Source organism: Tetrao urogallus, assembly GCF_951394365.1.
Source record: "Tetrao urogallus genome assembly, chromosome: 12".
Lineage (NCBI taxonomy): Eukaryota > Metazoa > Chordata > Aves > Galliformes > Phasianidae > Tetrao > Tetrao urogallus.
Window position 1 is genome coordinate 2318937 of NC_136825.1, and position 26275 is coordinate 2345211.

Consider the following 26275-nt stretch of genomic DNA (forward strand, 5'->3'; position numbering starts at 1 on the left):
GTGGCTGTGTAGCATAAGGCACCAAAACGTGTTCATCTTGCTGCTTCTGAGCTAGATATGTATTCTCTTCCTTTCCTGCCAGCATATCAGACTCGTGATTTGGAAAGACTGCTGCTGACTGTGTGCCCGTGCTTCTTGTGAAGCCCATCACAACTTACTGCTGCATAGCAGGCAGGCAAACAAAGCCACCGAGTTCAAATCTTCATCCTCAAATAGGAGGGAAACAGTGCTACAAAGCTGCCTTATTGCCCACTGAACTTACCCTTAGAAACAAGCAAGAATCAGAAAGACAGCTAAAAGCTGAACAAAATGTAATCTGGATTGCTTGATACAGACATCTCCCTTCAACTCAGAGGTGTGTTTCAGGCTTACTTAAATGAATGCCAGCTGAAAATCAGAACTGCATAAAAGACAGACAGAAAAAAAAGCTGCATAGAAACAATTCTGTATTTCACCCTCTCCTTTTGTAGTCTTAAAAGGGTTTTAGAGCTTTCATTCAATCTCGTCATTTCAGGCTTCAAATCAAAACAAACAGAAAAAATCACACGAGGTGAGCATCCGATTTTACTTTGTGTTTTAACTTTTCCAGGCAGTAACTATGGTTGTATGTCCAGGGTCAGCAGAAATGACTGCAGCATTTGGGAATACAGCCCTAGTGCATTTTCTGTAGCTGTGTCATGCAAAACCACTGCAGATCAGGTGACACCTGAGCATGGCACATCATCCTCAGCACAATGCATTTTGCTGCAGTGAAAAAAGGCCATTTCCAGCCAGGCCAAAGACAAAACAACCCTGAAACAGTTAACTTTTGATATTTGACCTCAAAATACCTCATCTGAGGACAAAACTGGTTTGTTTGCTGTTTGTTGGTTTTTTCTTTTTTTTTTTTTTTTTTTGAAACCTATCTTCATAAATCTTTAAAAATTATTCTCTCTCTCTCGAGTACAAAAGCTTAGTCAAAACTCTGTGATATGAACAAGGGGAAATAAGCAGGAGTCGTTCTGGTTTTGAAGGAATAGCAACATTCACTGCAACCAGGAAGGCATCCACGGGGACAGCTGGAACTGACGGTGTGCAGCTCTGCCAATGAACCTCACGACAAGGATTCAACAGCTTATAGGCACATCACCCTTGGCAATGTGATGTGTCACCCTTAATCCTCCAGCTTTCCACACCAGGTACTGAATATTATTCTATTTACATTCAAAAATATCATCTTTGTCTCTTCAGTACGCAGTGGGAACGTGAGTCAGTAGGAAGCCTTCTAACACAGGTGGAGGACAGCTTTGTTGATCTCTGGGTTTGTCCAGTCGTTCCGGATGTCATCCAGGTGGTTATCAAAATCCACGAGTGTTTCATAGGACTTGCTGTCCAAAAGAGATGCAGCAATTCTCTGAGCTTCACTCCAATCTTCACAAAAATCACTAGGAAGCCAGATAACCACTAATTAGTCACGATCACAAAGGAAACCTCCTTCACCTCCTCCACTAAGGGCCATTCCTCCCCACCCCTCAAAGGAACAAGCTCTGATGTTTACTCACACATGTGGGTCTTTGCACCTCCACTTGTTCTCGTGGAGCTCGTACACGTGAATGGCAGGTTCCAGGCACTCCATTGTGAACTTGGTGTTATCAACCTGGTGTGCAATAGAAAAACACCACCTCAGCCTTCTCCAAATCCCATGTAAAGAGGTGAAATTGAAAAAGAAATTACTGACAGGACACCTGATACCAATTCATCCACTGATCTGCCTTCACACGAGATGACTTTTCCATGTTTAAGCCACCAGCACTCTTGGTGGCTCCATTTGTTTCATATATGATCTTAAAGTTCCCTTCCTACCCAAACCATTCTGTGATTCTACGTGAGACAAGAACTGAAGTCAGGAAAGGAGTCCATCGTGCCAAATGCACTGCCTTTGTTCAAACCTCCCACAGGGAAGGTCCCCACTTCCCCTGAGACAACAGAGAGCTAACCACAGGCAGCTCCTAGGAACCACACTGGCTACAAGTCACTGCATCTGGGGAAAGAGCAAATGTGTTGCCTCACTATTAAAGATCCAGAGAATGGCACGTAGCCTGGTGTCATGGCCATAGGATGAACGATGCAGAAAGAGGAAAGATGAAGTATTTACCATTATGAGTGCTGTATCGTTAAAGCCCTCTGCAATCCGGGAAGCCACCTTCTCAGCAACCTGGGTTGGACTGCAGCAGAAGGTAAAAAGAATTGTGTTATTTGAGCTGTGACTCTTCGGCTTAAAACAACAGGAAATGTGCTTAAAGGGCTGTGAAAATTACACAGCTTGCTTACAAACCAGAAGGAGGCACCACGTTGCTGTTACACTTGAGTGAAAACAGCAAGCCAGGAAAGCCCCACCTTCTCCCTTCAGCACACGGTCTGTGCCCAGGCAGTGCATTTCTGAGCAGCAGATTGCATGCACAGCCAAGGCCTTGGGGTCTTCTACCTCCTTCTGCCAGACCAAGAACCCAGACAGGCCTTTTACAAAGAAACTCCACCTGAGTGCTCCCCATTCTGAGCTCGCTCACTGCCCAGCTGCTCCACAGAACCAGATTTCTTCTAAAGGACAACCTTTACTCCCTTTCAAAGCTTGCAATCTCTACGCTGTGCCAGAGATGAAGTCTTGGGGTTGGAAGAAACAAACCTACGACAGTCTTTCAAACCACAATTGGAACAGACAAGCTGCATCTTCTTTAAAATACCTTCAGCAGAGCTGTTTCCCTCATAAGGAAAAGGCAACACCTGCATCCCTGCTAGGGAGCCAAGCAATCACAAGTACTACTCACAGATATACTTGAGACAGAAAGATAACAAAGTAACTGGAACACAGCCTGATCCTTTAAACAAGCATGATATAACCTCAATAGTCTTGATACTGGATTTGCCTAATGTATGTAAGGAGAAATATGTGATATACGTGCACATCAGTGGCCACTTGACTGTTAATCTCCTAATTTTTAAGGGGGGGGGGGGGGGGGGGAAACCATTCCTGGGGGAAACAAAAAGTAAAAAGGATCTCTGCTTGACTGACATCATCCTACATTTCAAAAGGGAGCCTCTGCCATGTCAGAATTTCCTTCCATAGAACTCAGTGACAATTAAGCAGTTTTATTAGCAAGAGTTAGGGCACTTCTAAAAGACTTTCCAACAGCTATTTAGAGTCACTTGAGCTTGCAAGATATTTACAGCACAAGCAAACACGCCTGCAAATTTTGGCTATATCCCTGACAACTGTAATTAAACTGGCTGGCAGCCATTCAAATACTGGCCTTTTATAGCATCCCCTACAGAAGAGTGATTCTGGAAAGCCTGAGGTTTCTGCACCTGAACAAAGGCCGCAGCCACCAGCAGCACGAAGACAATACGAAGGCAGATGACAGTTGTCAAAGTTAATCAACGCGCACGGTTAACGAGGATGATTTCTGCTGGCAGAGTGCAAAGTACAAGAGAAAAGAGCAAACAGAAGGAAAAACTGCACCAACACACCTGGCATCTTTCACGCGTTCATTCGCCTGGTAATATCCAGCTATCACGTAGCTGTTCTCTTTGCACCAAGAGTCAATCTGAAAAAGTAATTGGAACAATTAAGCTTAAGGGTGGAGGGGAGGGGGGGAAGATGAGAAGGAAATCCCGTGTCTGGCTGTGAATAAAAGAAGTGAAGCGTTGCAGTGCCTCTGCCATTGCTTCAGAACTCGTATTGGTGTGCACACAGGCACAGGCACACCTGAAGTTCACCTACCAGGGCTTTTCCTTAGAACTGAGGATACTGAGGCAGGAGAACACAGAAACAGGGTAACATCTGAAACAGAGAAAGCAGCTGGCATTTTCCTTTGCTGTCCTTAGAGAGCGTGCATCAAAAACAAAACCAACCCCAAACCTCAACAGCTGTATTAAAATGGATTCCAAAATCGTATCTGATGCTGACCCTGTAAGTCAAATCAATCTCATTTCTAGCAATGATTACAGTATCAGACTGCATCAACAAAAAAGCCACGTGAATAATCCCTCCTCTCCAAGGGATGACATGGATTTACACAGTAAAATCAAGGCTGTGCTGCAGCTGAGGGTTAACTGCTGTTTCAATCGTGAACCCATTCTGAGGGTTTAGAGTGATGGTTTTAATTGGTGAAAGCTTGGCATTAAAGCCAGAAGCCCAGACACGAGAATGTAATAACTAACAACAGTCATAATAATAATTTGTTGTTTTAAAACTAAAGGCCTCAGCCCTACATTAGCTTCTGCTGCCTTCGGAATAAGGCTTTTTGAGTTCTCAGTTCCCTCTGAGGGATAAAACCCCAAACCAAAGCAAAGCAACCCCCCAAAACAACCCTCCTGGATTTCCAGATGTGTTTCCACCTGCAATTTCCAACCAATCTCAACCCCAGGTGTTTAATACAAGCTACTTTTGCTGATTCTTTGTACCCAGACTGCTGTAAAGCAGCACTTGCAATTGCAGAAGCTCCAAGTCTGCAGGCAGGTATACCCTGAGTTCTGCTGTGCTCAGATCAGATCTGGAGCCTGCTCCTTCCATCAGTGTTACAGGATAACTCGGGTCAGATACGAGCAGAGCAAACTTAGGGATCTGGTTCTGCATCAGCAGTGCACAGATTTGACCAAACAACAGCAGCAACTGAGCTGGAAGAGAACCAGGTCCCACCAAAGCTGCCACAGCTCCTCAGTCCTATTGGGACACAGGCACTTTAGTTACAAGCACTGACTTTCAGCTATGCTAACCTCACTGGTTTATTCAGCAATCACGTGTTACGTTGCACAGGACGGGCAAGAGAGCTCTCCTTCTCAGCATTACAGGGATAAAAGCTCACTTATAGCTGCCCTGCCAGCATTTATTGACACCTTTGCCCTTGTTTAACTAAAGAAGGGGAGCAAAAGGCCACGGGCTCTTTTCCAATGATGTGTTTCAAGCACCATAAGTCATCAAATGCGACTGCAAACTACAGCGTGTTTTATTAAGTCCTAATTAACGTGGGAAATATCAGGGAGTTCCCCAGCTTTGCCTTTTTGTATCAAAGAATGAGCAAACACTTAAGGCCACGCCATTTCTTAGGTTCCATAACGATTCCACATGCTGGTTCCTGCAGATGTAGCCATATATTCCAGACTTTGCAAGAAACAGGATTTGTTTTCTAATAACCTGATCCTACAGCAAGATCTACAGCAGAATATCTCACTGAAGGCCTAAAGCTTTGTATGGGAACTGTTGAAGCCTGAACCACTGATTGAGCACCTGGGGAAAGAACCCAGTCAGCACAGGTGAAGGCAATTCACGTGTGGGACCAGGAGGGGTGGATCCTGGCTGCACCTCTCTTAGACCTCATTTAAGGGCTGACAGCTCCTAAAGAAGGGTCTTTTCCTGGAGGTCCCTGCTTGGTGAAGCTTTCCTCTGTGACCCTGGAATCTTCTGGTACAGGTGAACAATCTTCTCCTCTTCCTTTATAGCACCTTTGCTGGTCCTTTCCGTCACCACATCTCTGGTGTAATGCCTTTCCCACTGTACTGATTGCCCAACTGCTACAAGCCTGTAGAAGTTCACTGCCCCAAATCCTGTAGAAAGAATTGATTTAAAGACAAACCCTCTACAGATTTCAAGCATACCATGTATCTTATCCAGTACCTCATTAGAAACTAGCAATTATTCGTTCCTCCAGGACAAACAAACTTTTCTGGTAAAGGTGATCCCTATAGCAGAGCATTTATAAGCAGAATTATTGCATTTTCCCAGAAATAAGAGAGAAAATAATAAGTGGAGACAGACAGAAAACGACTACACCAGCAGCATATGCTCTTTAGCTACTCTTGTGTTGTTACACTGGTGTAAATCCATTTGAGGCTGCCAGGTTTGGTGTGCTCCACAGCCATGTGGCAAACCAGCATGGCCAGGACTCAGACCATGCCTGCATTCCAGTGTCTCAAGGCTGTATTTAGTCAAATCCAAAGACATCTTACCATTAATGCTTCCTTGCCATAACTGCATTTGGAGAAAGCAGTAATTTGTTTACAAATAAGTATCTTTTGATGAGGCAATCTGTTAAACTGAGGGAACTGCTCAGGTCAGGAAGTGTATGTGAATCAAAACCTCGTTATACTTACTGGTATCAGGGAGGTGTGAGTTTTCTACAGCTAATAGCATGTCTGAAAATGGGTAAGAAAGCCTGCAGCTTAAATCATGCACACACCTCAGCTGTGTGGTGATGATGCCTACAGCAGAACAGTATTGTTTCCCTGCTTCCAGTTTCACGGGGCACTGGCCCACCACAAATCCCCATTCAGATGAAATCCAAGCCCATTTCATTCCCTTTGGCTCCTGCTGTTGACAAAGCAACTGTCCTAAAGTGCCAAGTGGAAAGGAGCAACGATCCAGGACAGCTCCTGGTCTTCATGACTCGTAGGCTGAGGCTGAAAACTGAAACATGGGAAGTGCTGATGTTGATGATGTGGTGGAAGAGCTGTGCCAGGGGAAGTTTGGGTTAGATATCACAGATAATTCATTCTCAGTAAGAGCAGTGAGGCACTGGCACAGGGGAATGGTGGGGTCACTGTCCCTGGAGGTGTTCCAGAACAGTGGAGATGTGGCACTGAGGGACACAGTGGGCACTGTGGGATGGCTTAGGGTGGACTTGGCGATCTTGGTTATCTTTTAAGCTTAATGATTCCATGATTCTATGAGGGACTGCAGCAGCAGGCAAGCTGTGGGGTAGTACTGTAAGACTGCGGCTGCACATGGGTAAACTTGCCATAGCTTTGCCCAGGGGAGATAAGAGATGAAGAGTGAGCTTGTGACACACAGGATGAGATTTTACCATGTGTGCAGAATGAAGGGACTTCATTTTCTTTTCCTGTTTAGACAAACTGCTGCCATTAAGAAGGAAGTTGATAAAAATGAATTAAAACACATACATGTGCACAAGTATCACGTTCTGACTTCGATGTAAGGTAGGTGATGCCCAAATAGGTGATGCTGCTTCAAGGTAAGGAAAGAAAAACCCTTTCTGCTGCACAATACGGCCCTTCAGGCTGGATTTCTCCCAGCATGACACCACACTAAAACCAGCAGATTCCCCACACAGACACAGCTACCCAACACCGTGCACAGAGAAGCCTTGCAGATGTAAGATCACAGCGTGCAGCTCTCGGGGCTCTTTCCACTCCACAAGCTCTCTCCCCACACTTAGCTATGAGCAGCATAGGCCTGGCTGCACTTCACCCCCACCCTTCTCCCTCCCAGGCTGAAATCCCTTCCCGGCCCCCCAGCCGAAGCCGTACCAACGTGAGGGCCACCTCCAGCATCGGCGCCAGCGCCAGCGTGCCGTGGAACAGCGGGATGCAGTCGACGAATAGCGAAGGCGGCCCGGCCTGCTCTCGGCCCCGGCTTCCCGGCGGTCTCTCGGCCACCAGCAGCCCGTTCACGGCGCAGTGCGGGTACTTGGCGCCGTGCAGCACCATCTTGCAGTAAGCCTGCGTGGTCAGCTTCATCCCGACGGTCCCGCGAAGCGCAACCACTCCTCGCAGCCCGCCGCCGTCCCTCAGACCGCCGCCTGCCGTAAAGCGCGCCCGCCGCCGTCCCTCAGACCGCCGCCTGCCGTAAAGTGCGCCCGCCGCGCTGTCGTAAAACCCGACAGACGGTCCTCCCGCATCCCATCAGCCACCGCGGCGGAGGGAGAGTACACCCCCCAGCGCCGCTCTCGTTCTCCTGTGCCGAGTTCCGGCGTGCGCTGCGCTTCCGGCTGGCGGCTCCTTCCGGTGGAAGCCCGGCGTAGAGGACGGTCGGCAGGTCGTCGGGCTGGGAGGCCGCGGGAAGCCGGGGGAGGGCCTGGGGGACGGCGGGAGGGCCTAGGGGACAGCGGGGACGCTCGGGGTACGTGGGGCACCGCTCGTCGCCGCCTCTGGGTCGGCCCCGTCCCGGCGACCACGCGCTGAGGGCCGCCCGCCGCTTCTCGAAGGGGTCTTATCGGTGTTGCCGTGTGACGTCATATCGGCGATATGACGCCATGTCACGCGGTGTCCCCGCCGCACTGGGGGGGGTTGAGCAACAGCTCAAAGGCAGAGGTACACTTCTGCTGCGGGGGTGTGTTGGGTTTTATGCTGAAACCCGAGAGAAATCCGCAGCCTGGAGCAGGGAACGTTCTTAGAAACCGTTATTGAGCGCCTGCTGCCCGGTGCTGGAGCTCCGCTGCTCTGTGAGGTGCTTTCAGGCCCGGCATGGGGCTCCCTGCCACCAGCACTGGGCTGCTGAGGGCATCTTGCATGGCTGAGCCAAGCACGATGCTGGAGGCTGCTGGAAAATGGGATGCATTGCACAGTTTGCTGGTGTGATGCTACTGTAAAGCTTGGAGCAGTTTGCTCTGTCCTTCAGAGTAGATGCAGGAAGCCCAAAGGCAATAACACTGAGGGATATTATTTCAGTTTAATGTATTTACTGTCTTCAGCTGACAATGATTTATTTACCTGTTGTTGTTCTGACCTGGCAGGATGTTGGCTTCAAGAGCATTCAGCCTCATTGGGAGAAGAGCCCTTTCCACCTCCATCTGTGTGAGGGCGCATGGGCATGGTAGGTGGCACTGCTTTGGTTTTAGTGGGGACAAAAGTGGTGTTTGAGAGGAAGGATGCAGAATGCAACTATTAGGATCCTTGAAAGTGAGGAAGAAAGCTTTCTCCCAGCTACAGGCTGGTTCCCAATAGCAAGGGAAGCAAGTGGTTAATTATGTTGTTAGATGTATTAGTGATGTATCCCTGTACAGCTATAGGAGACAAATAACATGAAACTTGTCCAAAAGAGTTGTATAAAGCACAGAGTAGTTCAGTAATTCTGACTCTGTGATGTTATTTGCTGGAGACAGCTCTTTGGCATTACATGTTCTTGCAGAAATTGCTATTTTGAATGCTCTTCCTGTGCCATTTCCTGTGTGCCTGCTGCAGCTCATGTGTGGGTAAGGTAGGATGCAGGACAACGGGTTGGCAAGGTTGGTTTCTCAGCCTGGCAGCAGAGGCAGTGTTTGGGCAGCACCTTTGCCAGCAGATGGCATTGCAGAGGTGGCACTGGGGTTAACTGATGGAGAGCAGAGGGCCTGGATTGGGATGGAAAAGTGTAGAGGACTTCTGTGTATTGAGAAGGGAATCAGTATGACAGCTAGAAACAGAGCTGGCTTGGGGATGAACAGTTTAAAGCCATTTTGCATATTACCTTTTGACTAGTTTCATAGCTACTTGATTCTTCTAAAAATTGCACTCATTTCAAGTAGGTTTTCTCTCTTGTCTTTCTCAGTGATGAAGGCTTGGGCCAGAAGTCTTTTTCCTTCCCCCCTAAGTTTACTTAACTGCTGTTGTGCTTTAACTGCGCTGTTGGCCTTTTGTTTGTATTGTAACCAGTGAGAGATGTTTGTGCAGGAGTCAGAAGTTTGATTCTTGTCTTTTCTGTGCCCAAACACAGCTGGTGTTGTCAAAGCAGAGGATTTCAGCCATCCAGCATACGTTGATCGCCGTGATGTTCCCCTGCCAGAAGCAGCCTTTGTGAAGGAGCTCTCTGCTCAGCAGAAGGCTCTGAAAGAAAAGGAAAAGGCATCTTGGACCGCTTTGTCTGTTGATGAGAAAGTTGAATGTAAGCCTCTGAATAACCTTACAGCTAGCAGTAATGAGACCTGATCTGCTGTGTGTTCATTACCAATGACTTACTAGAAAGGCATTCAAAGAAGGTGGCTCTAAGCTGCTGCTAAGCCCCGCTTTACTGAGCGGCTCTGTGGGCAGAGACTTGAGCCATGAGAGGACTCTGTTAATTATGATGGAGCACAAGTGGAGATCAGTGGTTTGTGTGGCTTGTGTTCTTACTGCTGTTGCAGGGAGCTAGATGTGCCTGTTGGTCTCTGTTATGTGCCTGAGGTCATGCAGTGCATCTGACAGAAGGTTTTTAGCTAACTGTGGGTCAGGCTTAGCCAAGAGCCTGTCTTCTCTGAGAAAAGCCAGTTGTTATAACCAGTATTCCAAATTAGAATCAACAGTATCTAATTAGTCAAGTTGATTGTCCCACAGCTATTCCTGCTGTGGGAGGGCAAGGTAGGATTTCTTATCCATTCTCTCTTCTGTTGAGAGGTGTTCTAGTTGCTCTAGTAAACTAAACTGAAGGCTTGGAGGGATAGATTGCTATCTTTCAAGTCCTACCAATGAAACTGGAAGGGTGAAAAACTGGGCCCTGTATATTTTACTGTTATTGACCTTGGCATCCCCAAATTTCAGCTGCTTAAAATGCCAAGCAGGTGTTCTGCCTTGCAGATAAAACTGTCATCTTTCTAACAGCCGTCGTGTCGTGCAAGTGAGAGCCTGCTTGATGGGATCTGTGAAGAGCACAGCGTCCACCAGTGTCATGGCAGGAAGATGTAAAGCCCTCTCAAATATTCATAGGCACTTTCCAAATCAAATGCTGCTTTGAGCTTCATGAGATGGAGGTCTTGTTGGCAGAGCTGTGAGAAGCCTTTTAAATATAAGCATTCCCTTTGTGTTAAGGAGCTTTATGGTAAATAGTGATACTAGGAATTGAAGGGAGGGAAGGAAAGCTCCATTACTTCTATTATGCAGTTTTTGCACAACTTTACAGTCACATATAAAATAGAGAGTAACGTTTCTTTCTTCATGAGGGGGAGGTGAAATGCAGCTCATTTCCTTTGGCACAAATGCATTGATCTTGGCATGGAGGGTGTCAGGTAATTCAGAAGATATTTTAACATCTCTTCCATACAGCTTGAAGCTTTGGTTTGCCTCCAGCAAGTGATGTGTTGCCTGCGAGCTGCAGCAAAAGCAAAAAGAGATTATTTGATGCTTAATGTTTTCTTTCTCCAGTGTACCGTATCAAATTCAATGAGAGCTATGCGGAAATGAACAAAGGAACAAATGAGTGGAAGACCGTCCTTGGTGGAGTGCTTTTCTTTCTTGGCGTATCTGGCCTCATCCTCATCTGGCAGAAAATGTACAGTAAGTAAACACTGCGTGGTGTCCTGCCCCCCTAATTTGAGAGAGCAGTTGAGATCTGATTGTGAAATCAGGAAGTGCTCCCTAAATGGCTCTGTTTCAAAACGCTGTGTGGAACAGCCATCCTGGTGCATCCTTAGCTTCTGAAAACTCCATTCTGGAGTTGAGGCTGACTGGATGTAAGCAGGTAGGTAGCATAAATTGTCAGGCAGTTGATTTGTGGAGAGGTAAAGTTACTGGAGAGAGTTCTGGAGGAAAGGGGAGGGGAAAGAATAGCAGTGTGCTGATGATCCCAGAGCTTTCCCTGGCTGTGAAACCTGTTGCTGCAAAAGCTTGCTGCCTTCTTGGTCGTAAACATTTGGGTTTCTGTCATGCTTGGCTTCCTTCCCAGCTAAAGATCCTACCTCAGGGGAGCCCTCCAGCTGCCGTGAGGCAAAGCATGCAGCTGAATGAGCTGCTCTCTATCTTGAGGCTTCACCTACTTGTGGTGGAAGTTGGGAGAGGGCTGTTGTCTTGGCTGATGAGCTGAACTCATCAAGAGAATCAACCCCAGAATCTGCTGAGCTGAATGCTTCCAAAACTTGATCTGGGGATCTTAGGTTTGAATAGGTGATGGTGCATGTGTGATCAGCTGTGTTTGCTTCAGAGGGAAAAGCTTTCTGTTGGGAACACAGGTGCAAGTGTTGCTGAGTTGTTAACTTAGTGTGGTGACGTCATTGTGGTTTTAATTGCAGTGTACAGCCCTGTTCCTCACACCTTCTCTGATGAGTGGCTGGCAATGCAGACAAAGAGGATGTTGGACATGCGGATGAATCCCGTGGAGGGCATCTCTTCCCAGTGGGATTATGAGAAGAACGAGTGGAAGAAATGAAGCAACTCAGCTCTGCTTGAATATGAAATGATTCCATCACCTGTGCGTGACCTCGTTGCTTATGTACTGGAACAATCTCTCCACCTAAATAGATGAAAATAAACATCTGGTTAACTTGAAAGCTTCGTTTTATTGGCCTTCAGATGCGTTTGTTGTGATGGTCATTTGTAGTGCAGGTTGATGGGCAGGGTTTTTTCTCCCTATATCCTTGTAGTGATTGTTATATAGACAGCATTAATCAGTTAAGGGGAGTGAAATGTTTCTATTTCTCGTTGGGGGGAGGATAAGTAAGATGAAATGTAGTTTGGAAAGTGTGTTTTTTGTATTCATTGCCTTGAAATTGAAGGGGGTGAAATTCCACCTAGCTCTGCAGTGGGCATTGCTGAATGTTCAGGACAGTCACCCTACTGTCCTGGCACAGGAATAGCTCCTCAGGAGCTGCAATACCTTTATTTCTTAACTCCTCTTTAAGGCTGCATTTCTGGGACGCAGCCAGGAGTGGCAGTGCTCTGAACTACATGTAAGGTAAGCAGATCCCAGCTCCTGGGGAGGCTCAGTGTCCCATAACTCAGCACCAGAAATAGCTCTGCAAAAGGCGGCAGTGCTGAATCAAAGCACGGAGGGCACGTGGTGGAGATGAACGCTGCTTCCCTTGTCCTTGTAAAGGGGACTTGGCTCTGCATTCTTGTCCTCAACTGCTTTTCCCATCTCAACAGCATGGGCTGCAGAGCTTGCTGAAGTGTTTTGTGCAGGCTCAAGTGAGGAAGAGAGAGAAGTGCCCATTGTAGCTCAGGGTTTAGATGTAAATCCAGGTGTTTCTTGCCTTGCCTCTTGTCTCTGGGTGCTGTTCAGAGAGTGTGGCTGTGGTTGAGGGGAGGGAAAGAGAAGCCATGCTTTGTGGGAGCAGCCCAGATGTAAAGGCAGTGTTCTGAGCAAGCTCTGGCTCACAGCTCAGACGTGGCTTAAGGTTTCCAGAGCCTGAGCTACAAAGGCTGGCGCCTCTGTATTTGCTTTGCTCTGTCTGTAGCTGCCAAACTTTGTTTTCCCTTGGGTTATCCACTAATGCACGTCCTAGGCTTCCTCCAGGCAAATCCCAGTCTTTGCTTTTAAAGCAGCCCTCCAAAGATCCAAACTACTAAAACAAGCTTTGCCTTCAATTAATTTGTTTCCTGCCTCCAAGACTGTTGTGTTTTTTTCCATCCATTTAGCTGCTGGAAAGCCCAGGGAGTCCCTGCTGCTGCTCATGAGGAGCTGGCCAGCCTTTCCCTTGCAATAAGGCAGCTTCTGGGAAGGCTTTAAGGTGAGGTGATTCAGCAGGCATGAAGCAACAAGCTCCCCTTCCTGTTTGCCTCCAGAGTGCAGCAAAGGGTGTTACAAAGGATGGTGAGGTGCCTGCAGCAGAGCTGGCTTCATCACAGCGGTGAATCTGACAGCAAAACAGCGATGTCTGCAACCAACCCAGCAACAGCACGGCAACAAACACAGCTTCAGGCGCCTTGAAGTGTCGTCCTGAGGCTGCTCTGCTGTTTTCCGTGTCAGCATTGGTTCAGTGCCTGTAGGAAACGTCTCAAATGGAGTGTGGGAAATGATCTGGTCTGCTGGGAGATGTCTGCTGGCTCAGGCTGGGCTCTCTGGCACTCGAGGCAACCTTGACTTCACCTCGCCATGGGTTCCAGATTCATGGGGACTGCAGGGGTTTCACTATGCGAGCAGTTTGCTTTGTTGGTTTTGATTTTTTTCCTCCCTTTCTTTCCTTGTGTCAGGCTAACAGCATCGACCTGGGAGGGGGCTGGCAAGCAGCAAGACAGATCTGCTTTGGAAATGGAGGTTTGGGAGGGTGTGCTGGAATGACAGAGCTGCTCCACAGCTCGTCTTGCCTTACTGCAAGGAGGGGGAGGTGGACTCATTCCTGATGCTGCACATTGCCTGTGCCACTCTGTTTTTCTGGGATAAGTGCCTTGTTTTGAATTCTGCTCTCATTCCCATGACTGGGAGAAACTGGTATGAATGAGAGAGATCCTGCTGAGCCCTGGGCTTGCAACAGACAGCAGCATCCTAGCATGAAACCTGGCCCCAAAGCAGTGCAGAAAGGCAGTGGGGTGTTCCCACTCTCCATGCCACTTTGGTGAGGTGATGCCTTGATTTAGGAGAGCAATGCCCACTGTACCAGAGAGTCTGGAGCGGAAACCTGAGCCTCAGATCCTCATTTCATCCTGCCCAGCCCTGCAGCAGCTGCTTTCCTCTTTGCCTGATGACACAGAGTTGGTGAGCGGGCTGAGTTTGCTGAGGCTCTGAGCGCCCCATGGGGAAAGCAGCTTTCACTGTTCTCTGTGGGCTTTCTGAGTGTTTTCTTGCAGATAACCCTGGATACTGAGAGCCTGTCTACATCCTCACCTTGGGGAGAGAAAAGCCATGGGGAGTGGAATGAGCAAGGTACCGAGGGCAGGGCTGAGTGCCTAAGGGTGTTCAACAGGTGACAGCTGGCTTTTGGGTCTCGTCCTTTGGGTGGTACAGCCGTGGTGGCACAAACTCCCTGGACTGACTGGGGGTCCCAGGAGCTGTGCCCCTGTTTGTCCCCCATAGGGATGTGTCTGTGTAACGTAAACAGGCAGTGGGGCTGCGCTGGGGTTGGTGCTCAGAGCCGGCAGGAGGGATCGATGTCTGTTTGTATCCTTAAATAACCACTGGTGTATGCGTTATCCAGGTTAAAATTAGACACCAGGATAGCAGCAGAGCAGCACTTGGGATAAATTAGAGCCACTCTAAGTCTTTTTATTGCTCCTCTGGGTAACATAAAGCAATGATTTCTCTCCATCCATCCATCTCGGAGCACAGCTCTAGATGCAGGGGATCTTTTGGGCTCAGGATAGGCTCCCCACGAGCATAACATCCTTCTCCATGATATCTACCCACCCAGGGTGAGGAGTGCCCCGGTGTGGTGCTGCTCACTGGGTTCATTAAGCACAGAGCCTAGCAAACTCCATATGGATAAGCTGTGCATTCACCCTGCTGGCAGAGGAAACCTTTGGAACCATTTGCAAGACTGGTTGCTATAGAACAGCCAAACACAGCAGGAAGCTGCTCCAGGTTGGGCTCTGGTTGGTGGTTGCACGCTTGCACCCAAGTGCGCAGCAGCCAGGCCCAATCCATCCATGTGCTGAGTTTTCCTGAGCTCTGTGCTCCTGGAGGGTTTTGGTTTGGCATCCAGCGCTGGCAGATTGTCTTGGGTGGAAACAACCTCTGCTGTTTGTTAATGAAGATGCTTTGTTCATTAGCTGCTTGGTTCATCTTTAGCTGGGGGTGTTTTCTCCGTGGGGCCCCAGCCTGTGAACACAGGTGATGCTCCTGAGTAATGCAGAAGCATCTGTGGGTTGGGGGGGGGGGGTTTGGGAAGCAGAGGGGATGAGGTGTCAAACAGAACAGCTCTGCTTTTTGCCACCTTGCAGGTGGTCGCAGGGCTCTACCTGGGGAACATCCGCGGTGAGTGTGGGAAGCCTGCCTGGCAGAGGGGTCTTTTTATTTGGAGATGGCTGCAAAATGGGTTTGTCCATCCCAGGGGAGGTCAAACCGATGGGGTTGGCCATCCTTATACCACCGGGTTTGGTCCCATGGGGTGGGAGGCGGTGGGATGGAGTTGGGGGTGGGATATCTGTAAGTGTTTGCTGGAGCTGCTCCTGCTTGCAGACTCAGAGGACAGGGACAGCCTGCGGAGGCATGGCGTGACACACATCCTTTCCGTGCACAACGGGGCCAAGCCGGTGCTGGAGGTGAGTGAGGGACACCGGGGGGATGCTGCGTTGGCACCCAGTGCTGGGGGTGGAGCAGCTGGGGGGCGCACGGAGTTTGTAGCTGATGGAGGCTGTGGCTGAGGGTGTCCGACCCATGGTGCTGCCCCTGGTAGGGGCCACGAGAGGGCAGCGGAGCCCCACGCACGGCACTGCCGGATCCGCATCCACCCCCGGTGCTCAGGATGGGGCTTGGGGAGGGCTCTGCCTGCTCACCTCCACGTCGGGCAGCCCCTGAGGGGGACCCTCCATCCAGGACCGAATCACCTGAGATCAATCCCCGTCCCTCCAGTGTTGATCCCTTTTTCTGGCGTTGGGTTTGGGAATGAGCATTGAGGAATGCTTTTAAATCCTGGAATCCTGAAAATAAGAAGTGAAGGAGGGGCGTAGGAGGCAGTTGTATCCTATTCCGTGTCCCCAAAGTGGTGTAATGCTCTGTCACTACTGGGAGTGACAACCTGATGGCTTCTCCCCATCTCATGGATGCCTGCTGCTGTCCTATGGGAAGGGGAAAGGAGTTGAGGGAGGGGAACTGAGGTAGGAAGGAGCTGCTGGGTGTGAGTGTGCTGGGTGCACGCAGGATGAGCAGCCCATGGGTCCGTGCATGGGAGGTGGTCTTCCCTGCCAAGACATTGAGCAATGAAACTGAGGAGAGAGAAGGAAGGAGGGTGCAGAAAATGGGGTCAAAGAACTGGTTTGTTCAGGGAAGGTGCAGCAGCTGGGGCATGGGGCATGGCCATATAGGCAGCAGCCTGCCTAGGCAGCTTGCAGCCCGCAGCAGTGCACAGAGCCAGTGGAAAGGGGAACAGGAAAAGCATGGTGGGTTGAGCAATGTGTCAATCACAGCCCCTGGCCGGGGACCGCAAACCCCAGCAGCGTTCCCATGCCTGCAGCCCAGCTTCCCTCCCCCAAGTTGGGATGGAGGCACATGGTCCTGTGGGGAAGGGGAAGCCACCCGGGGTCCAGCTGAATGTATTGAGTCCTACCATTGGCATGCTGGCTTTCCCAGCTTGGTGGGTTTCCTCGCTCATCCAGGTGCTGGGAAACTGCAATGCATCATAGCTCATCCCAGTTGGAAATCCTCCCACGAGATCTTGCTTGTCCTTGTGTCCCAGCTCTGTTGTCCCATTGCAACTTGCTTGCCGGAGTGCTGTGGCTTGCTGGGTGTAGAAATGCACCAAGCAGCAGGTTGGAGAGGATCAGGATCATATCACAGTACCCTTAAGGTTGATAAAGACCCCTCTAATCTCCAAGCCCATCCCATCATGCCTGCTGACCGTGTCCCTGCGTGCCAGGTCTTGAACTCTTCCAGGTATGGTGATTCCACCACCTCCATTAGAAACGCATCATATGGTCCCCATCCCACTGGGGGCTGTGGGATCAGTGTGGGATGGGGCCAGGGAAAGGCAATGGGATGGAGGGGAGATGCTTGGGGAAACCCCGTGTGCTTCTCCTAGCAACGTGGGTCTTTCCAATGTGGGAATGTCCCTGTGATGGCCATGCCCATCCAGCTCTCCTCCTTCCCTTTGACATTCACTTGGAATAATTGGCTTTTTCCAGCCTTTTCATGAAAGGAAGCAAGAGCAGCTTTGGGCAGCGGTGTTATAGGGAGATGAATGGAGATGGGGCAACCCCTGGTGTGCCGTGCTGGGCTGTGTCAGCTCTGTCTGGTGAGATTTCCACCCGATTTGCTAAGAAGAAAAAAAATTAGATGAAAAGGGTCTAATTTTAGCTCGGAACAGGGAGGATCGAGGAAGCGATGCTCTAAAGAAAGTGTAATCTGACCTACGCCAACATGTGGCAGGATGATTCCTTGTGTATTAAAGGAACCAGGAGGAAATAACTCATTGATGAGTGACTTCATGGCTGTGCGTCCGCACACATCGTTCTGATGGGGCACGGCTGTCACTGCAGCATGGACAGGGAGATGATGGGGGGGGCAGGGAGATGATGGGGGGGGCAGGGAGGTGATGGGGGGGCAGGGAGGTGATGGGGGGGCAGGGAGGTGATGGGGGGGCAGGGAGGTGATGGGGGGGGCAGGGAGGTGATGGGGGGGCAGGGAGGTGATGGGGGGGCAGGGAGGTGATGGGGGGGGCAGGGAGGTGATGGGGGGGGCAGGGAGGTGATGGGGGGGGCAGGGAGGTGATGGGGGGGGCAGGGAGGTGATGGGGGGGGCAGGGAGGTGATGGGGGGGGCAGGGAGATGATGGGGGGGGGCAGGGAGGTGATGGGGGGGGCAGGGAGGTGATGGGGGGGGCAGGGAGGTGATGGGGGGGGCAGGGAGGTGATGGGGGGGGCAGGGAGGTGATGGGGGGGGCAGGGAGGTGATGGGGGGGGCAGGGAGGTGATGGGGGGGGCAGGGAGGTGATGGGGGGGGCAGGGAGGTGATGGGGGGGGCAGGGAGGTGATGGGGGGGGCAGGGAGGTGATGGGGGGGGCAGGGAGGTGATGGGGGGGGGCAGGGAGGTGATGGGGGGGGGCAGGGAGATGATGGGGGGGGGCAGGGAGATGATGGGGGGGGCAGGGAGATGATGGGGGGGGCAGGGAGATGATGGGGGGGGCAGGGAGATGATGGGGGGCTGTGGTGCCCCTGGATCCTATTGAAACGGTGGCAAATGGTCTGAGCAACCCTGGCTCTGGCCAAGATGCTTTGGAAAATTGCATTTTAAAGAGGAGCTTTGCCCTTAGAGGCACCTAATGGAAGGGTTATGTAGAAGGAAAAGGGAAAATGGGAGATATCTTTCTACCACAACTTTCTCTTTATTTCAGGACATGACTTATCTCTGTATCTCGGCCTCTGATTCTTCCAGTCAAAACCTGTAAGTCATCTGCACCCCCTTTGCCTCACAAAGTAGCTTTTTGATCTCCTATCGACTGACAGCCACCGGATTTCTCAGAATGAATATTCACTTTGCACTGCCAAAACTTCGTGTCGTTGTGTCTGATGAAAGCTGTAGCTCATTTTAAGGCAGCTAATAGTGTTTGCAAGGCCTGACATCTGTTTCTCTGTGTGTTTGCGGTCAGTAAATTCAATTTTCCATCAAATGTTGGAATTATTCTACCAGGCAGAGCTCTAAACTGGAGCAAGGCTCATTGGTGCAGACAGTGATTAGTATTGGCCTTTCAGGCTTCTTCCTTGGAAGGAGAAATTGGATATTTATCGAAATATTTTTTCCACCCATATAGAACTTAAACACTGGCCACGTGAGGATGCTCTGGATGAGTTTGGGAAGAGGTGACGGTGGGGCTGATGGCTGCAGTGCTGATTGTAGCAGATGTAGCATCATCCCCTGCTTAGGGCAATAGGCACCCAAGAACCGTTCATTAGAACCAGAAAAATGGGTGACTGCTGGGAATTTTTCTTGCCAATCCATCCCCATAAAGGCAAAAGCTTCCCATGCAATGGCTGTACCAAGCTCCATTGGTGGAGGTGCCACTTTTCAGCATCCCTGGGAGAAACTGTGCTCCGTGGGCATGATTCTGCTTGCTCATGCTCCTGCTGAGCGGAAAGAGAAGCTTTACAAGAAAGCCCTGCCTCAGCAAGAAGGAGGGTTTTTTCTGGTTTATTTCTTTTTTTTCTCTCCTCTTGTTTCTTTGCATTTGTGGTACGTCTACTGAAAGGGGAAAATAAAGAAGGACAAGGCTGGCTGCCGGAAGGAAGACTTATTCAAGGAACTATTTTTCTGCTTGCCACTTTAAGTCATGGATTTCACAATCCTGGTGAACTTGGTGTCCTATGGAGGAGATGTTTGTGACTCAGGGCCTCGCTGGCTCTCAGTGTTACCTCTCCTATGGGATGCAACTGGGAGGTGTTCCCTCTAGCTGGCTGGGAAGGACCACAAGTGAAGATGGATGGACAGATCAGTGAGGGTCAATGGGAGGAGAGACAGCCACATTTTTTCATGTCCAAGGCTCAGTGCTGTAGGTTCCAGAGAAGGGGTGTAGAAGAAGTGTGGCACTGGGAGAGCTTGGAGCCTTAGGGGCTGTGTAGGCAATATAGAAAAGTCCCTGTTTCCCAACAGGAGATGCTCTGCTGGCAATGGATTGACATCTCCATCCAGGGCCAAGAGACAAAATAGTCTTAGCATGACTACAGCTTCAAAGAATCCTCCGCACCTCCTTCTCTTCTTGGCTTTTGGGCAGCAGAACTCCTAAAACTCCCCACAGAATGGCTATTTCTGAATATGCCTTTGACTGGGGCACCTGAGCTCCATGCTTCCATAGAAGGGTGCCGAGCATCCCAGCTGGGCAGACAGAAGGGAGGGGAAATCTTGGGATGGCGTTTGTGCCCAGGTTGATCTCCTGGCCCTGGTTGGGGTCTCAGGAGGATGCTGAGGGGAATATTCCTGTGGCAGCATGTGTCTGAGCTTCTGAGAAAGCAGGAAGGCTGTGTGGGGCTGGCCCAGCCTGGTCACGCGGAGCAGAGGAAGCTTGGGACCCAGCGGTGGGACCGGGGCTGTGTGAGGCCACCTCCTCTCCTCCTCCCACTGAGGAATGTAGGGCTGTGCGCCAGGCTTCGGGTCAGTGAGTCCGTGGTCAGTCTAGGCACAGCCCCAAGTTACCCAGGAGCAGGTTTTCTGCTTCAAAACTCCCCCGTGGTGAGCAAGGCTGGGCAGCAATTATAGCGAATGTTTGCTGAAGAGCCAAGCAAACAGCTCTCTGTGAGCTCTGGGAGATGCTTGCTGTCCAACAGCAATAAACAGGAGAGATGGATGGCATTGGAGCACGTGTAACCCTCCTACAGACCTTGGGATCATGAGTTTACGCTGAGTTATTTTAGCCTTTTTTCCACCTCTGTGTCTTGATGCTTTCAGAAAGGTGAGTGCTGCAGCAAAGCACCATGCTGCATTGCAGCTGAGCAGCCAAAAAGCCTCGCATCTCTGTCCGTTCTGCTGCAAAACTCACTGGTTTGGTCTAATGCACTCCCTCTGCACTGGCAGTTGCTGGTTTCTAGCAGGAAGCTTTCAGGAATGTGTAAAACAAAATGTCCCAGGCATGACCTGTCCTGCATCTTTCTCCCCATGGAGGGGACGGGGTGGCATTGTTTAGGAATGGATGGTTCAGGATGAGCTCTGACGTAGGGATGAGTTGGGCACGGGGATTTTGCCCTCCCATTGGGCTGGTGGCCCGCTCCATCTCATCACCTTGGGATGCAGGAAATTCTCCAGAAGGCTCTCCTGCTTTTCCTTCCTGGCTGATGCAGGCCAGTCCCTTCCTCTGGCAGGGGACCCATCTCTGTGCTGGCCCCAGGGAAATCCTGGGGATGATTCCAGGAGGCGGCAGCTCCTTCTGCTCTCACCTCACTGCCTCTCTCCCAAGCAGCATGCAGCACTTTAAGGAGAGCATCAAGTTCATCCATGAGTGCCGGCTCCGTGGGGGAGGCTGCCTTGTCCATTGGTAAGAGCCTCTGTTGGCAGCCTGCGGGCTTCCTCAGTGTGATGCTAAAAAGTGGGGAAAAGTCATCCAAGGGACACTTTGGGGAGGTGGGGGCTCCCAGGTGCTCAGAGGAGGTGTGGGGATGGGATCCCAACAAATTGTGGTTGGGCAGTGGGGATGGGATCCCAATAAGTGTCCTCAATATTGAGCATCAGTAGTGGTGGAGGAGATGAGGAGTGGCATCAGGTCAACAAGATCATCCATGTCCCGTAAACCTGAGCTCTAAACAGAGGGGACAGGCTAGAGGAGGGGACATAACCGTGTGACCTTCATGGGGACACTGATGGGACAGGGGGCCACCGTGGCTGGAAAGCCCCAGTGCTGCATCCCACAGCTTCTTGTCCCCTGCTGTGGGGTTCCCATGGTAACAATGCCCCATCCTGACAACTCACACCGTGCCAGCCTGGCCGGGGTGTCCCGCAGCACCACCATCGTGGTGGCATACCTGATGACGGTGACAGAGCTGGGCTGGGAGCGCTGCCTGGCCGCCACCAAGGCTGTGCGCTCCTATGCCAGCCCCAACTTCGGCTTCCAGCAGCAGCTGCAGGAATACGAGCAGACCTTGCTGAAGGAGGTGGGTCCTGCATGCATCCATGCCAGTGACTGGCCTGCAGTGCCAAAGGAGGGGAGCTGTGCAGCTGAGGGCCCCTTTGGATGCATCTGCGGTGTTTGCAAATAAGCATGCCTGTTTTGCATGCAGCAATTTTGCAAACAGTGTGAGCCAGCTGTTTGCCCTTCGAGCATGCTATTTATTACCAGGGGCTTTTGCTTTTTGCATGCATGCATGCATGCGAAAACTTAAAAAGTGCCTAGGCGTAATGTGAGTGCGCTTAGAATAAAGCTGTTTTAAATCCCAGGGCTCTTGTTTTCTCGAGAGTTCAGCTTGCATCCTGGGGTGGGGCTGCACAAATGGCACTGAGCTGGCACCAGGCAATGCATATGGGTGATGTGTGCACAACAGCCCTAATCTTGGTCCGTGCAGCATCCCTCAAGGGAAAACCCCAATATATGGCATGTTGTCACCATGGAAGTAGCTGCTCCATGGGATTTCTCTGCATGTGACAGTGGCCAGAGTGTCAGCTCTGGCACAGATGCTGTCACTGGAGGGGTGTGACCCTGCCAGGCTGTCACTGCTCCAAAGTTGGCTCCCACTGCCTGTTTTCTAGCAAGGAAACCAGCACAGCTCCCACCCCTGCAGTGGGGCTTCCTGTGTGCAGGCGGCTGCCGGGTGAGTCCCCTGTCTGGGGGAGTGGATACGGGAAATGCAGACATTCCCACTGGAAATCCCCTCTGCCCAGCTGACTTTCCCCAGCTGCAGGAGGGGGCTGCCACCAGCACTGCTCTCAGGCTTTCCCCTAGCCTTCACCTGATCCCAGGAGGCTGGAGCCCTATGGCCATCTTGGGACATCAAGAGCAGGGCACAGGGATCTGCCATGCCCATAAACCAGGGATGTGAGATCAGCTCCTTTCCTCCCTCTGAAGCCGCATCCATCCCAGTGCTGCCTGCATCCTTGCTGCTTGCTCCTTGGCACCCTGCAGGTTTTGCACCCTCCAACTCGTTGCAAGCATTTTGCTTTGCTGGGTGCTCTGAGTGCTGCTCCTTGCTTGCTGGCTTCCCATTTCTGGGTGTCAGCAGCACACAGCAGTACTGCTGCTCTCTCCCCACGCAGCGTGGCCGTGCCCCAGCAGTGTCGGGAATGACTTCCACAGGGCTGGTTCCAGCTCTCTGCTGGGTGCCAGCTGGCCCTGGGACAGGAGCAGAGTGGGTGAGCACAGCACTCTGCAAACAGGAGCTGACCTGCCTGGGGTCAGGGAGTGCAGCCCTTCCCTGCATTGGAGAAAGCGTGGGGACGCTTTGCGTATGGTTACGTGGCTGTAAGGAACAACAGCAGCTTCTTGGCAGGGCAAAGTAAATAAGTTGAATTAAATAAAGTCAATAGAGCTGTTGGGGCTGCTGCCAGCTCTCTGGTTCCTGGGAGCAACCAGCAAAGCTGCTCTCTGTCTTGGTGATGCAGCTAACGCTTGGTCTGCGCGCAATGCTGCATCTCTTATTGCGTGGCATGCAAGCTCCTGCAAAATGGGGCTGCTGTTGTACCTATGCTGTGCTTGGCATGCGTGGGGTTAGTTCAGGGCTTTGCACTGTGTCCACCTACTGACTGTGGCACCCTCTGTGGCTTTGCTTTGGCAGTACCGTGCCTGGATCCGTCATGATTACGGCAGGAACCCCTTCCAGGACCAGGAGGAGCTGCAGCGCTTGTTGGCCCAGCAGGAGCAAAGTGGGAGCAGGGATGGCTCCTGCACCTCTCCCCCGGCACCCAACCACCCACTGCCCAGCAGCAGGAGCCCGTGGATGGACAGATAGGCAGCAGCTGCTCCCAGAGGGACACTATCTTTGTGCCTTGCAAAACGTGACAGCCGCCGTGCCCAGCGCCCATGGGGTGCAGCTGCAGTGGGATGCGGTGGGGTAAAGGCTGGGGCAGGACCCCACAGCTGCAGTTATTGCAGGGGCTGCTCTGCTGCTGCTTCTCATGCACCAGCCCTGCCGTATGGGAAAAATCAATTGTTACTGAGAAACAGAGAGGCAGAGCCTCACTCTGCATTAAAGCCCTTCTCAGGGTCACCACGAGAGGATCCAATCCTTTATTCAAGTATTTCTAGGAAGTCCCTTAGTGGAAATTTCTGGGTATTGGAGCCTGTGAGTGGGACAAAGCTGGTGCTGAGCTGCCAAGGAACAGGGGACTGATCAAAACCATGGGGATGGCTGCGGGGATGGAGGGATGGGCTGCGTTATTCTATATAGAAGTGCCGCAGTATCTGGGAAAGCACCCTGGGCAATCAGTGGGGAAAAGGCCAATAAGTGCTGATGATCAAGGGAGCTGGAGGGAAGTTGAGCAAACTTTGTAGACATTGCATCGAATGCCTCGCTTATCATTTTAGGAAGCAGAAAAATGGAACTCGTGCACAGGAAAAAGAGAAGAAAGTTGGTTTCTGGTGTCAATAGGAAGTCATCGCAGATCTGTGATAAGCAGAGATTAGATGCGCAGTAGGTGTGATAACCTCATGCTGCCACTTCAGCACCCATCCCACAGTCTGCCCTGCCTTGTGGGCATCCCAAGACTGCAGTGTTTCCCCTAACTCACCCCGGCTTGTGGGAACCACAGGGGATGCCCCAAGCGATTACAGCATCACGGCAGCATCTGCTGCCCAAAGAGCACCTCCTACCCCCACATAGGTGCCAGGCAGCTGTATTCCCACACGACTGCACGTTCTGTCCTCGGTGGAAAGCAGCACCACCTCTCCAGCCCTGCTCCGTGTTTTGCCAGCTCCCACATCACCCATGCAGGGGGTCAGCAGTGCAATCTCCCCCCCTCCCCCCCGCTACAAGTGACCCTCATCACATCAGGATGTGTTTGGCTCTCCCCACATCTCACGCAGGCTCTCCCAGCAGCTATTTGTCACGCATCGGAGTGAAGGCTTTGCACCGTGGCTCGTTATTTTTATGACACCTGCAGCTCATCGCATTGCCACGGGATGCCCGGGTGACCGCCTCGTGCCACCTGCGGGCAAGGAAAACAAGCCAAGCACCCTGGGTTTGGCCGAGCACCACCAGGAGCAGCGTGGGGATGAAGAAATAGAGGAAATGGGGTGGAATGGGCCGTAGGAGGACGGACGGACGTTGGACACACGGACACCTCCCGCCTCCGCGCCTCCGGGCTGATTTCCCGGAAAGGCGCGGGCTGCGGAGAAAGCCGCGCAAGCCGAGCGCGCGCGCGCGCCCCCCATTGGCGCGCCCCCTCATTGGGCAGCCGGAGAAGGGGGCGGGAAGAGGAGGAGGGAGAGGGCTGCCATTGGCTGAACGGCGCTGGGGGCGGGGCGACGTGGGGAGCGGCCTGCGGGGCGCTATAAGGGTGCGGGCGCGGGCGCGCGTTGGGGTGCGGAGCGGGGAGTGCGGAAGGTAATTGGTGCGGTGTGTGCGGGAGCTGGGGGGGGGGGTGTCGGGGGTGAGGGCTGTGGTGCGGTGTTTGGCTGGAGGGTTTTAGGGTCGCCGTGGTTTTAGGGTCGTTGGGTGCTGGAGCGGGGCATGTAGAGTGAGGGTGGTGCAGGGGCAAGGCTGTAAGGTGCTGGTCTGTATTGGGTGCTGGGAGCGAGCAGGGTGCGGGTTTGGGGTGGGGGTTTTAGGATTGGTGGGGGTGCGGGAGGTGGGGTTTGGGGGTGCTGGGATGGAGGCTTGGGAGTGCTGGGGGATGTGACTTCAAAACGTGGAGGTTGTAGGGTGCTGGGCAGGCAGGGTCGTGGGGGTGGATGGAGGGGAGCTGTGGGCTCTTGGGATGAAGTTTTAGGGTGCTGTGTGTGCACTGTAGGGCAGGCAGGGTGCTGGGTTGTAAGAGATAGGGGTTGTAGGGTGGCTTCTAGGGAGCTGGGTGTGCAGGAAATAGGGCTGCACGGTGCTGGGATTGCATCGGGAAGGATCTTTTGGGTGCTGGGATGTGAAGTTTTAAGGTAATGCGAACAAGCTTAGGAGAAGATGGGCTGAGTTGGCTTTCTCGTGGCTGCTCCGCTAAGCCGTTTTTGCTAAAAACGAGCTGAGACCAGAAATGAGGTGACCTCCCCCCCAGCAGGGCCCTGGTCCTGTCCTGGAGAGGATGTGGTTGCATGGCCCTGTTCCCTGCGGTGACCCTGCTGCTACCTGCGCTGCTCCTTGCTGCAAGAGGCTTCACCCTCTTTTATTTCACCCCCCCCTTCCTCCCCCATTGCTATAGTACTGGGAGCTGTCTGCCTCTACAGCGTCACTTCTTTAGGTGACAGCGTAGTTCCTACGGGGCTGATGCCAAAAAGAGGAGTTTGCAAGTCAGCCTGTTGCTGTGACAGAGCTTTCCTCAGCAGCAAGAGGATAAAGGTGCCTTCCAGCAGGGCTCCACGCAGGCTGCAGATAGGCTAACGAGTGCTTTCGTCATATTCAGTAAATGGGGTGTGGGCACCAGTCCAGTGCCTGCCCACATGGCTGGGGTGGAGCGATGTGGGACAGCTGTAGAATCGCTGCTGTGGCTTTTCCCATGTTAAAAAAAAAGGGAGGTTTGGTGCACGGTGGGGCACGTGGCAGCTGCTGCTGTTTGCAGGCAGTGTGTTGCCAACGCTGCACGTGATAAAGTGCAGCAGAGAGCGATTGCTTGCGTCTAAAATCGCTTTATTTTT

General features: G+C 51.6%; 3 protein-coding genes across 3 annotated transcripts; 2 read left to right on the plus strand and 1 right to left on the minus strand.

The window, feature by feature from the left end:
- Positions 1 to 1264: 1264 nt before the first annotated feature.
- On the minus strand, positions 1265 to 7509 carry EMC8 (ER membrane protein complex subunit 8; the record flags this gene model as incomplete). Its single annotated transcript, XM_079541408.1, has 5 exons — positions 1265 to 1424; positions 1542 to 1636; positions 2135 to 2204; positions 3505 to 3581; positions 7300 to 7509. The coding sequence occupies 5 exons, from the start codon at positions 7507 to 7509 to the stop codon at positions 1265 to 1267; spliced, it is 612 nt and encodes a 203-aa protein (XP_079397534.1).
- A 996-nt stretch (positions 7510 to 8505) lies between these two features.
- COX4I1 (cytochrome c oxidase subunit 4I1) lies at positions 8506 to 11984 on the plus strand (the record flags this gene model as incomplete). The annotated part of the gene is made up of 4 exons (XM_079541431.1): positions 8506 to 8584; positions 9464 to 9631; positions 10864 to 10995; positions 11727 to 11984. The coding sequence occupies 4 exons, from the start codon at positions 8506 to 8508 to the stop codon at positions 11861 to 11863; spliced, it is 516 nt and encodes a 171-aa protein (XP_079397557.1). The 3' UTR covers positions 11864 to 11984.
- A 2291-nt stretch (positions 11985 to 14275) lies between these two features.
- LOC306950897 (dual specificity protein phosphatase 22-A-like) lies at positions 14276 to 23444 on the plus strand (the record flags this gene model as incomplete). Its single annotated transcript, XM_079541295.1, has 7 exons — positions 14276 to 14296; positions 15310 to 15343; positions 15548 to 15630; positions 18416 to 18465; positions 20969 to 21043; positions 21485 to 21656; positions 23271 to 23444. The coding sequence occupies 7 exons, from the start codon at positions 14276 to 14278 to the stop codon at positions 23442 to 23444; spliced, it is 609 nt and encodes a 202-aa protein (XP_079397421.1).
- Between the last annotated feature and the right edge of the window lie 2831 nt (positions 23445 to 26275).